This window comes from Antechinus flavipes, chromosome 6 (genome assembly GCF_016432865.1).
Source record: "Antechinus flavipes isolate AdamAnt ecotype Samford, QLD, Australia chromosome 6, AdamAnt_v2, whole genome shotgun sequence".
Taxonomy (NCBI): Eukaryota; Metazoa; Chordata; class Mammalia; order Dasyuromorphia; family Dasyuridae; genus Antechinus; species Antechinus flavipes.
In genome coordinates, this window is record NC_067403.1 from 28,256,112 (window position 1) to 28,269,885 (window position 13,774).

Sequence of the window (13,774 nt, forward strand, 5' to 3'; positions counted from 1 at the left end):
TGAAATTACCTTCACTAAAATATAGCTGTGCAGAATCATAAGGTTTGTGGCCATCTCAGATGGAATTTTAATTTTCTGGTTTCTCAGTTCTGCATACATACTGAAGAGAACATCATGGGCATTTCGATAATTTCCTGGAAAAATGGTTTGCAATATATGTAATCATTTAAAGTCACAAGATGGCAAAATATAAAGTTCAAATATGGAACTTTGGAAACCTAGTAGAATCTAAGCAGCTAAGCACAAAATTTTTTCAATTTTGAATAAAACATGGTGTCCTTCGTAAAACATAACCAATAAAATTTCATATCTTTTCTGTTACAGATATTCAGTAAAGCATGTTTTATTCATTAATATTTATTAATTCCCATATAATATTTTCACCTAAAAATAACTTAAATGAATCACAGAATTTAGAATTGGAAAGGCTCTCAGGATGTTTGATAGTCTAGCTCAGATGAGAAAGGAATTTCCCTCTTACTCAGTGGTCATCTGGATTCTGTATAGATATCTTCAACAAGAAAAGGATCCACCATTTTCCAAAACAGATCATTCTATTTTTTTCTAAAACAAACAAATTTTTCTCCTTGCTACTTCAACCTATTGCTTCTGGTCCTTGTTAAATCAAATAGGTTGTCTATTTTTTTTTTCAAAATCAACCCTTTAAAACACTTAACCATATCTTATCACATCCCCTTCCTACCTGCATTTTCTCTGTACTATGCTTAAACATTCCTAGTACTTTTATGAAAGACTCAAACAGAATGGTCTTTAAGCTCTTTACCATACTGATCATCCTCTCCAGCTTGTCAGTATCTTCCCTAAATTGTGGTGCCCACCACTGAACACAGTTCTCCATATGTGGTCTGACCAGAGCAAAGTGCAGCAAAAGTATCTTTTTACTGCCTCTTTTCAGGTGGTTCAGTATGAAATGACTTTGGGGGCTTCCACATTTCACCTAAACTCTTGAGTTTTCAGGCTGCTGAAAACTAAAATCCTTTTAAAGACTTCACTTATTTAACCATACTTTCTGCATTTTGTACTTATAAATTTTTTTGAATCCAAGTGTAAAATTTACATTTTTCACTACTGAATTTCATCTTATTGGATTTGACCCAGTGCTCAACAAAGATCTTTTTGGTTCCTGACTGGTTTACCCAGTGTGTTAGCTCTCTCTCCTAGCTTCTTTATCTGCAAATCTGATAGATCTGCCATAAGAGCCTTCATCCAATTCACTGAAGAAAATGTTTAATAGCAAAGGGCCAAATACAGATCTTTGAAGCATTCAACTAAGACCTCTTGCATACATTCTAATGGGGAGATAACATGTAGGTAGATAGGCACACACAACATAGATATAGTATATGGAAGGATATCCAGTATAAAATGACAAAATAGAAAGGGATCAGATTGAGAAGAGTTTTAAATGCCAAAGAGAGGACTTCATATGTTGTCCTGGAGGTAAGAGGGAGCCATTGGAATTTTTTAATAAAGAGAGATGACATGGGCAGATTTATACTTTAGGAGAATCACTCCAGAATGTAAGAGAGCAATGTGAATAATCCAGACCAGAGATGAAGGCCCTATACTAGGTTCATGGCTGGATGAGTGGAGAAGAGCGAGTGGATGCAAAATGTTATAAAAATAGAAAAAAATAAGAGTTGGCAAATGATTGACTAGATGGGGTAAATTAAAGTAAGGGATCAAAGGTGACAATGAGGTTTCAAACCTGGGTTATTGAGTGGTATCTTCAATAGTAATGGGGGATAAGGAGGCAGGGGTGAAATGTATTATAGCCATGTTTGAAATACCTACCGAACATCAAAAGTGATGCAAGACTACTCAAGAGAACAGGGATCGATATATTGAGCTCAAGGAATCATCTTCAGAGATGGCAACTGAACAACACATGGGAATCAATGAGACCACCAACAGTATAAAGAGAATAGGGCTCAGGCTTGAGTCTTAAGGGACACCCATGGTTAATAGGTATGAGATGGATGAAAAACCAGCAAAAGAGACTGAGAAGAAATGGTGAAAGGGAGGAGACAGAGCAATCTTGTGAAACCCTAGAGGCAAAAGATTGTTCAAGAGGAAAAAAAAGAGATTGTTCAAGAGGAGAGGATGATCAGTCTCTTGTCAAAAGCTTCAGACAGATCAAAAACATTAAGGAAAAAGTCATTACTTTGGCAACTAAGAGACCGTCAACAACTCTGCAGAGAGCGGTTCCAACTGAATGATAACATCAGATGCATTATACAAAGGCGTTAGAAGAGAGGGAAAGGATAGGAAGCAGAGACACAGTATAAATGACTTTTTTTTTCCCAAGGAGTTTTGATGAGAAGGGAAAGTGAGATCGCTAGCAAACATGATGATGAGAACACTAGCACAACACAGAAAAGGCTGCAAGACAGGTCAAGCTTGTGAGGGGGAGAAGCACAGCCTCCAAAACCCCTCTCTGAGCTCTTTACTCAGCAAAGAAAAGTCACATAGTGTCTCTGGGCTAAGATGAAGTTTTTCATTTCTATTACAGATATTTAATTTAGGGTTCAATAACTTTCAGACTTTCAAGGTCCTTTTGGCTCAGTTGCAAATGAATTTGAGTCAGAATAATAGATTATATATACACATATACATATTACATACATCTATAGACAATATATATATATATGCACATATGTTCAAGTGTATGTGTATATATGTATACAAACACACACAAAGACTGGATATTTTGGGAATGCATTTTGGCTATTAAAAACTTAAATTTTTCCACACTGAAATCTAGATAAATTTATACCTCTAGTCTTTCCCTGCTCTCCTGGCTTTGTAAGTCTACCCCAGAAAAATAAATAGGATTTGTCTGTTATAACCAACTGTTCTTGATGAAGCCATGCTGGCTTGTTATAATCTTAACTTTCTTTTCTATGTGTTCTCTGACCATCTCATTAACAATCTATTTTAAATTTTCCCAAGAATTAATTTCAAACTCGCTGGCTTTATTTTTAAATTTTGTTTTGTTTTGCTTATTGGGATCTATGTTTTCATTTTATATGGGGAATTCCTTGTAAGGAACTTGCCCTGCCAAAGCAAATAAACACCACTTCTGAAACTCAATAATTTCAGAAAGATGCCTTGAGCATTAAAAAGTAAGGGAAGTTCTCTCAGTCTCTGAGCCAATATATATCAGAAAGACCAGAACCCAAGTCTCTGTGACTTTAAAGGCAGCTTTCTCTCTACTCTGCTGTGCTTTCTCTTTAGTATAGATCATTTACTATTTTGTTCCATTTTTTAAAAATCAGGAAAAGTGGAAAATTTGCTCTTCTCCAATTCTATATTAAATTTCTCACTTTCCAAATTTAAATCCAATGTGTCCAAAGCAGGATTCAGCATCTCTCTCAAAAAAATCCTTCTTCCAAACTTACCCTATTTCTGTGGAAGGTAAAGCCATCCTTCCAGTTTCCCGGGTTTAAAGAGAAATCCTCCCTTTCTCTCACCCCACATAGCAGTTGCCACATCTTACAGTTTCTCGCTCTACAATTTCTTTCTTTCCTATATCTCCTCCTCATCCTCCTTACACGTGCAACACCAAAGTGCAGCCTCTTAGTCACTTTAAGTCTCCTTGTTGCTCTCTCAGCACTCTGGTCTACCCTACACATTTCTACAAAAGTGACTTTACTTCTGTACAAATATGATCATATCCTTGAGGCCTCTAGGACAATGTAGAAGTTCTCTATTTATAGTTCACATTTCTTTACAGCCTGGTTCCAGCCTATCTTTCCAGTCTCACTAAATGTTCTTCTCCATCTGCACTCCTTGATCTATCCCAACTGCCTTCTCTGTTCTTCATCCATGACACTGCCTGTCTCATATTCATGGCTTTACACAGGTCACACCTGAGGACATACCTGAATGCAGTCACAGAATCTTACTTTTCCTTCAAGACACAATTTGAATATCACTTTCTACACAAAATCTTTCCTGACCCCCTTTAAATGAACTAGTCCTCTCTCAATCTAATTTTTTTTAAACTATTTTTTTACTTATTCTCTTTATCCTTTATATTCTTATAGATGATCTTGTTCTCTCCCTCATGTCCTCTCAGGTTTCTCTGAAATCATTCCCTTTAACATATCATTATACATCTTTATATATAGTACATATACATATATTTATAGAGAGAGAAAGAGAATATATATATATATAGAGAGAGAGAGAGAGAGAATATGTGTGTGTAGAGAGAGAGAAAATATAGAGTGTGTGTATATATAGAGAGAAAGTATATGTGTGTGTGTGCATATATAGAGAGAGAGAGCACGTGTGTGTATGTGTGTATATATAGAGAGAGTGTGTGTGTATATACATAGAGAGTATATATAGTATGTGTATGTATATATATAGAGAGAAAGAGTATGTGTGTGGGGGTGTATGTATGTATACATATAGAATATATAGAGAGAGTATGTGTGTGTGTATATATATATAGTGTGTGTGTATATATAGAGTGTGTTTGTATATGTATATATATATATAGAGAGAGAGAGAGAGAGAGAGAGAGAGAGAGAAAGAAAGAGAGAGAGAGAGAGAGAGAGAGAGTGAGTATGTGTGTGTGTATGTAGTTCATCTGAAGAGGTGCCCTGAATTCACAAAAGTTGAGTATTTTCTCATTTGAATATCAACTCCCTTTTAGTTATTTTTGCCATTTATAATATAAAAAATCATTTTCTTATTCAATAAAGACAGAAGGAAAATAAGAATTGTGCAGCTTTACCTTCCTTCTGCCATTCATCCATCATTGTTTCCTCCACCCTGAGGTTCTGTCCCTTTTTTAAATCTCCTCCTTCCCCAATATGAGCTGCTGCAAATAACTCAGTTCTTCTTTGGGGGTCCTTAGCTTCCCTCACCAGCCTCAGCTCATTCAGAGCTTTAGACACCACTATTAAAGAACCATGCCATGTACTATGCCCTTTATCACTTGCCCTTTGTCACAGTGCTATCTGCTGCATGAAGGTTTTATAAATCTAAGATGTTTGGTGAATTCCCCACATTCACATCATTTCTGTTTTTCCTACTCACCAAAATTCTTTCCCCTTTCTGTCTTCATGATTTCATTCTTCTAAGTTTCCCATCCTTCCTAGGCTTCTCCTGTAGAACTTTAGTCCATGGAATTCTACTTATCCTTTTTTTGAACCATTTGAACTCTACTTTCTCAAAATTGACAGACCATATAAGAATAAAGCTTACTTATCTTCTGTCACAAATTCTAGGAAGGAATGGTTAATTCCCTCAACATCTCCATAATTTCTAGTCTAACAACCAATTATTCTTTATTAGTGAGAATTACATTTCTACTTTTTAAAGGATGAAATTATCTTTAAGTCAAGATCTTAAGTCAAGAAATTATTAGCTACACTGCCTTTGACAGGAAGAGATCTCTAGCAATTATTTCTGCAACTCAAAGGTCACTAAGATATCACTGCCTCTGAGCTAGGCTTGTGATCCATTTCCTGAATGAATTCATTTTCTATCCAGATAGTCTGTAGTCTCTAGAAAAATCTCCACCCAAATGCTTTCCACTATGGTTGCCCCTCTGGTTCCTAGATTTCCATATATAGATATGTTAAGAAAGTGTGGATATACACACTTTCTTAACATAGAGTCCTACCCTACATCACTTCTTTTTACCTAATTTGTTTTCAGCAAGGTATGCCTATCTAGAATTATATTCAAGTCTTCAGTTTTATCTCATCAAATCAGTGATAAGGTTGAATTTGTCTAATTTTTTAGTTCTTTTTACTTCTGACTAAATTTTGAGCATTTTTTGAATAGGTTTTTAAAGAAACCACTTATATTATCGGTTCTTTTCTTGGATTTTCAGAACTATGAACTTCAGGTACCTCAATTGCAATTTTTCCTTAATTGGGGCTGCCACTATGGAATCAAGAATGGTGGGTGTATATAGTTTTCTTTCCCCATCCATGCTTTTTTAGTTTATGATTTAGTTCATTATATTAGTTTTTTATTCACTTTTCAAGATATCCAACAAACACATTTTTATCAGCATTTATTAGGTATGCTCCCTCTGTAGTCAAAAGACTGTCATTCCTGTTTTTAAATGGTAATCCAGAAATTCAAATCCTATTTTTAGAAAACACCCTATTAGTTATATGTTCTTTCCCCAAATCAGTTTTCTCTTCTTCATCCTTTGCTTTCAAAAGGCAGGAGTAGAGAAAATATAAATTATGGTCCCCTGATCATAAAATTTTTTGCCCAAGACTCTAATCATAAGATTATGGGATTATTCAGTCAATAAACATTTGTTAAGCACCTACTATGTGCCAAGTACTATGCTAATCATTAAAGATACAAACATAATCAAAAGACAGTCCCTAACCTCCACAAGAAGGTTATACACTAAGACAGAAGACAACATACAAAAAGGAAGGAGTAAAGGGAGAAGGGAAGAGAAACAGGATCTGGAATGGGGACATCTAGGAGAAATCCAGAGGAGTGCAACTAGTTGGGAAATGAAGAGATAGATGACTCGAGTCCCCTTGTTAAACAGAAGTTCTGGGAAGAGAAGCTTCCATCCTCTAATCAGAGGACATCAGAGTCCCTGTGGGTAGATAGTAATATTTTTATATTTTAATATTAAATGTTATTTATTGACACATCAATTATTAATACTGATTGCTTATTAAGTTTTAATTTAATTTCAACTAATAAATTAAATTTTTATGTTTTATAGTAATGTTTTATATCAATATTAAATTTTATTTGATACATTAATTATTAATATTGGTTGCTTATTAAGTTTTAATTTGATTTCAACTAATAAATTAAATTTTTATATGTTCTGGTAATACTTTTATATGTTAATATTAAATTTTATTTATTGGTATATTGATTATTAATACTGATTGCTTATTAATATTAAGTTTAAATTTAATTTTAACTAATAAATTAAATTTTATATTTTAATATTAAACCAATTGGTTTCTTTGTAATCTCATTTATTTTGTTTTATGCATTTAAATGTTTAACATTTCATCCATTATTAAATGTTATTACTAAGGTAAATTAAATATTAAGTTGTTTAAGCATTTGTACGGTCTGCCAACAAAAAAGGTTAAGAGCCCATATAACAGAGTCAGAGGGAAAAGTGAAGATTAGAAAGAATCCACCAGTAACATTCTGAAAGAAACCCTAAATCGATGATCCAGAAATGTCATAACTAAAAAAATGGAGTTTTTAATTTAAAAAAATATATTATAAGAAGACAGAAATAAGCAGAACAAATCCTTTGTATAAATATAAATGAAAGGAAATCTTGGAATATGATATTCCAAAAGCTGAAAGAAAAAAGTTTCCAAACCAAAATAATTTATTCTGCAAATTCCAGTATAATTCCACAGGAGAAAAATGTTCTTTTAGTAAAAGAGATACATTTCAAACAGTCTATTTTGAAGCTAAGTAGAATCTCTGAACTGCAAACATAAGAGATAAGAGAAATCTTAAATGATAAATATATTTGAGCTCATTGAAGGACTAAAAGATAACAAAATATTTATATGCCAATAGGTAGAAAAGAGTTCATTGTTTCATCAAAACCCTACTATCATTAAAGAAACAAAGAAGGAGCAAAGACCACAAATTCATACTTGGTTATAATTTTGGACTGTTTAGCTTTATTTAAAGTAGTAAAGGAAAGAAAAAGGAAAGAAATGTACTAGGGAAGACAAGAAGAGGAAGGAAGAGTTTACTATTTCATGCAATTATGGTACATCAGAAGAATAACATATAAATATGGCGGTAGGGATTGTAGAGGAGAGGTATTTCATGAATCTTACTCTTAAAATTAATCTTACAATAAAATCAATAGGGAAATAAGCAGATACAAAAAATGGAAAAAGAGGCTAAAATTGGGGAAGGAATAATCCCAAGCAAAATGATCTGACTACAGATAACAGATTATAAAAGGGGAAATGAAAAGATAAGAAAGACAGACTTGTATGTGGGCTGAGTGAAAAGAGGGAAGGCAAATAAGTGGGATGGGATGACTCCAGCTATATGTAACAGGGTCATGGCACAGAGAGAGCCGCCAATGACATCTCTCCTTGTAGAGATGTTGGATAATCTCTCTCCTCTTTCTAGGAGTGTTGAGTATGTAAAATGAAAGTGTTTTGAATAGGTTGAAGAACACATGTAGATATTCTTCAACTGGTTCTGGACAGCTACCCTCAAAGAGAAGTTTCTTTGACTCTAGAGACATTCAAAATACCTTGTCTGCTTCAGTGACTTCTGGGCTTCCCTGACCCTCTTTGGGGAAATTATGGGAAACTCATGGGAAATTAAGAGATTGGAGGGGAGCCTATGACCTTGTGGTTTCAAAAGCATTCCGGAACTCATAATTGGAGCCAATGTAACATCAATGACCAGAGGAGCAATGAGTGACCTCCAACAGACCGGCCAACCAACCCATGATAATTACAAAGGCTACCTAGGAATTGAGGCAAGTCGAATCTATTCTTCTCAGAATTATTTGGGGAAATGTTTGTCCTTTGTTTCTACTGTAAGTATCATATCAGAATGAATTCACAAACATTTGTTAAATATAAATATTCACACAAAGTTAAGAAGAGGGCCTGGAACAGAATATATTTTGCTTCAGCAAAAAATCAAGGGTGTCAAAAGTGATCTCAATTAAGACTAAAATCAGACATGATTATAATCATGATGTGTTTGAAGACTGGATTGGAGTAGTTCTCATGGAGCTGAGCACATGAGCTATATATTCAGTACCAAGAAGAATATGTGCTCTGGCTCCTTGCTAAGGGTATGAATGACAAAGTTTTTGGTAATTACTATCTAATACTGACTCCATGCTGTGTTTTTATTTTGTCCCTTTGTTCTTTTAAAATTTAAACTACTATTTTATTACAAATTGAATTTTTATATATGGTGTATTGTTCTGGTACTGAGCAATTAAATCTCTTCTAACAGTTGATATGCAGTTAAAACTCTATAAATCTTTGGATGTAGTGTATCTTTGTTATCACTTTCACAGGATTCAAATAAGACACTGTGTACAGCAATGATTGTTTAAATTTCAATGAATTTGCCTTTAAATCCTTAAACTATGATAGTTCCATGAATCTATTATTATTTCATAGACATAAATACTTCCTTCACAAGTACATATCACAGTCCATTCTATGTGAGTCTTGTCCAGGACATTTCCTGGCTCCTACTAACCAAGAACCTCAGTTCTTTTTATCAAGAGGTCAGATCATTTGCGGACCTTCCAAGAAGGCAAAACATACCACCTAGATCCTCAGGTAGTGTTCCAATATAACCTCTTGCCACAATGTGTTTAATATTAAGACACAAATTATGATTTGAACAGACTAGCAGAGAAAAAAGAAAGAAAAAATATCCTTTGCCTTTGACATAGTCAAAAAGGAATCACTGGGTATAATGATAATAACGCTACCTACCAGCAGACTGTTCCTCTCTGGCAATTATTATGGCAGTCTGGGCAGCTTCTCTGTATTGCTTCAACGCCATATACAGACGGAAGAGATATTTGGCATCCTTAGATTAAATAACATAATAAAATATGTTGGCATTATGTTGGTAATGCTCTATCTTTATATATGTCCCAAGACGGTATATAGTTCAGACTACATTCAGTACTAGTTACACAGCCTGTGTTCAAACCGAAGGGAGATGCAGTCCCAAACCCACATATCTCCTTTATATATAAACTATGTTTATACACATATACACACATACACACCCATATTGGATACAGAAGAACTGGTAGCCACATGCCCATCCCCAAATTGCTTCCTGATTAGGACTTCTCCCCCCTTCTTTATATTCCCTTTCCTCCACCTGTTCCCAGAATAGAGGTACAGACTCTGCCTCCATCAGAACTGGTTCAGGACAGGGGCTACAAGACAGGACCAGAAGAATAACAAAGGAATCCAGAACGTTCTTCTACCATTAAGATCGGCTGCCTTCTCTTGCTCAGCAATGAACCTGTCTGCTCACTAATACCAACTTCCCATTCTACCCTTTATCCCAGAAATTCAGATCATACAGTATATGTTCAAGATAGCCTGGGTATGTTTTTCTTGAAATGTGAGAGATTTTTATTACAGGGAGAATATATCACCATTTGCCATGTGTTTGGACCTTGAGCCAATGAATGAACAATCATCAGCCATGGATACTCTTCTTAAATTGATTTTTCAATAGTAAGCATTATCTGAGCCCACTTATACTCACTTTCTCTAAATCATCCCGGAATGTACAAGTTATCTAAGCCCACTTCATCATTCACAACTGCATCCTCCCTTCTCCTATCTATCTCAAATCCACCTTCCCCAAAGTCCAGATTCTCAAACATACACACAGTTCTCCATTGTACCCTTTGGAATGTCTGATCCAAAATTAACTTTCTTTTTTCACACTTTCCAACTTCTGGCACTCAAGCTCCTTAAGCAAGCCAAGATGGCAGAAAGTCACAACACGCAAGGAATAACTGTACTTAAGTAACCCTACCTTAGAAAAATAAATTGAACATGCCATAAATATGCTTCCTAAGAAAAATCCCAGGACCAGATGCATTTACAATACTTCCAAATACTTAATTATTTTGTCAAAGAATTTATATAGTATTGGAATTAATTTAAGTCCTACAAAATTCCTTCTGATACAAATAAGATATTGGTTGATATCTAAATGGGAACACTAAATCAGAGAAAGGAAACTATAGACCAATTTCCCTAATGAATATTGGTACAGAAAATTTTAATAAAATACTAGCAAGAAAATTACAGCAATATATTACAAAGGTTTATACCATGAATTCTGCCATGATTCGATTACCATCTTTATGCAAAAATTGATTCATAGATTTATATATCTTGCCTTGAGCTTCAGTCTCATATCACCAATTGCCTCTTAGATATATCAAATTGGATAATGTGTGTGTGTGTGTGTGTGTGTGTGTGTGTGTGTGTGTGTGTGTGTGTATCTTTTACATCAAACTTTTGCCTGTTGTCTTCTCAAGTAGAATATGGGTTCCTTGAGAGCAGGGATACTTTTTTTTCTTTTTTTTTCTTTTTTCTTTTGCAATGCCAGGGCTTGGCAAAATGCCTAGAACAATACTTTAAATAAAAGCTTGTTGACTTAACTCTCTTATCTTCAATCCCTTTCCACTTATTGATTGTTTCCCAGATGCCTAAAAAAAAAGATGCTCATGTCTTCCATGGCCTTAAAAAGTCCTCACTTGACACTACCTGCAGTCCCCACTACTGTCCTGCATTTCTCCTCTGCTTCATACCTTACTTCATGTATTTTCTCTCTCCCTGCTCAGTTATAACACCTTTGCAATCCATCTTCATACCTTATCATTCAGCTCTCCAAAGTTACCAAATCAATCATCTTTTCATCCTTTTTGATCTCTCAGCTCCCTTCACACTGTTGATCCACTCTTTGGGACACCATCTCATGTCCAGGTTTTTCTCGTACTGCTTCTTCTCCTGTCTGGATGCTCTTCAGGCATCTTTGCAGGTTCTTCCTTCTCCCCTGTAATGCCCACAATCACTGATCTTCCAAGGCTCTTTCCTTGAATCTTCTTTTTCTTCTCTTGGGCTTGGTGATTTCATCAGCTCCTATTGTTTCCATGCAAACGATTGCCAGATTTACATAGCTATCTCTAAGCTCTCAGTGAGCTCCAGGCTCAAATTACCAACTTTCTCTCAAAATGGAACTTTTTCAGATATCTCAAACTCAGCAAGTCCAAAAGAAAACATTTTCCTCCCAAACCATTCCTTTTTCTCAACTTCCCTATTAGTGTGTGTGTGTGTGTGTGTGTGTGTGTGTGTGTGTGTGTGTGTGTGTGTGCTTGCGCGCGTGCACACATAATCTCCCTGACCTCTAGGAGTGGGAGAAAGGGAGAGGTGTGCCTTAAGTATTTCTTAGATCTAGACAATCAACAAAACAGTTAAGCCCTGAATTGCAGTGTTTGCTAATATGAGGTGTAAATGATAGCTCTGAAAATTTAACAATCACCTCCTTCAAGCCTATTTGAACTGGCTCTAGCACATCCCTGTTTTTTCTTTGCTCACACAGCCACCAACTTAGTTTGAAGTCTTGATCCCCTCTTGTCTGGGTTACTAAAATAACTGCTCTCCCTTCCTCTCCCCCAAGTCTCTCCCCACTCCAGTACATCTACCACTTAACTACCAAAGTGGATTTCCTAAATAAAAGGTGCACAGATGCTCCTCCTCTACTTCATAAAGGCTAGCGAGACTCCATATTACTTCCAGGATCAAATATGAAGTCTTCTATTTGACATTTAAGGCTCTTCACTTCCTGGCTTTTCTTTCCAGTCTCCTTAAATTTTATTTGCCTTCACATACTCAAATCCAGCTACACTGACCTAATCGATGTGCCATTTTCCAATGAACATATTTTCCAGAGCAAAAAGAAATAAATCCATGCGAAGAAACTTCATTAATTTGACTTCAAAACTTCTGATACTTTGGATATAGAACAAAATTTGGACAAAGATTCTTAAACCTAACCATTATATGTTTTCTCTCTCAAAACACTAGTCAACTTCATCCATCTATGAAATAATATTTGCGGAAAATATTGTGGAAAGTCTACTATGTTTGGAGTTTGGGGACAAAAAGATATTTAATATACTGATTCTGCCCTAGAAGAACATATTTATCAATACCATCTCTCTCCTTATGGTTGTTTGCCTGTTATTTTTTCAATATATCTTTTATCCGTTTTGTCTTACAATGCCATTACAATTATGTGTTTAGATGCTTTTAATATCTTGCACAGCATCTTGATCATATAAAACTATCCTAGGCCAGCTTCACTATTTACAAACACCACTACTAGTTTCAACTTTACTCTTTACCCTACTTTGCTCCTAAGTTTCTGATACAACATCAAGATAACTAAGAGTAAGAGGTTGAACAAGTTCCCACCCCCATTCTCCCTACCTCATGTACACATGCTACATTCTGAGCAGTGAGATTAGCTTTTCTTTTATAAAATTCAACTTGTGTACTTAAATCTTTAAAAACTGACACGTTTTCTATCTATTCTGGCTTTAATTAAACTTTTTCTTTTAAAACTTTAAAACCAACTCCAATTACTTCTTTCATTCCACATTTATCTGTATTAGGAAGGTTTTTACAATTTTTAGTAGATTATGATAATGGGAGTCAAATAGATTTCAATTCAGTAGGAAACTTAGGTGAAAGCATTTGACACAACAGAATAGTTCTGAAAATAGCACAAGTAAGAAGACTTTAGTACCTTGGGCATACCATCACTTTCACCCATAAGATGATCTATGAGTTGATTGGTCAGCGATTCATCATTTGCCTGTCCAACCTATTAAAAGAAAACAAAAACAATTACTTTTAATATTTCTCTCAAAATTGTTAAGCTTTATTATTCAGATATAAATTTAGCTATATTAAATAGAAATCAGTTTAGATATATCATCAATGAAAATAGATTATCAAGAGGTCTTCATTTATTACTGCCACTTTCTCCTTCTCTGTAAGCATGTCCAGTAGAAATAGTTATCAAAGGTTGAAGGAAAGTTGTGGGGGCAGGAGAAACTAATTTTGCACACTTCTAGATATAAATAATGAATTTAGCACCTACAAAGCCATTAAAAACCAATCCCAAAAGAATTCTGTGTCTGAATTTGTGGTCATGGCAATCTTAAATT

The 13,774-nt window shown here is 34.9% G+C and overlaps 1 protein-coding gene across 1 annotated transcript in view; it reads right to left on the bottom strand.

The window, feature by feature from the left end:
- LOC127540302 (WD repeat-containing protein 19-like) overlaps positions 1-13,774 on the bottom strand; it is a 120,861-nt gene that overhangs the window by 16,403 nt on the left and 90,684 nt on the right. The window contains 3 exon segments of the mRNA XM_051964937.1: positions 10-134; positions 9,495-9,591; positions 13,351-13,428. Of these exon segments, the coding sequence (XP_051820897.1) occupies positions 10-134; positions 9,495-9,591; positions 13,351-13,428 (300 nt within the window).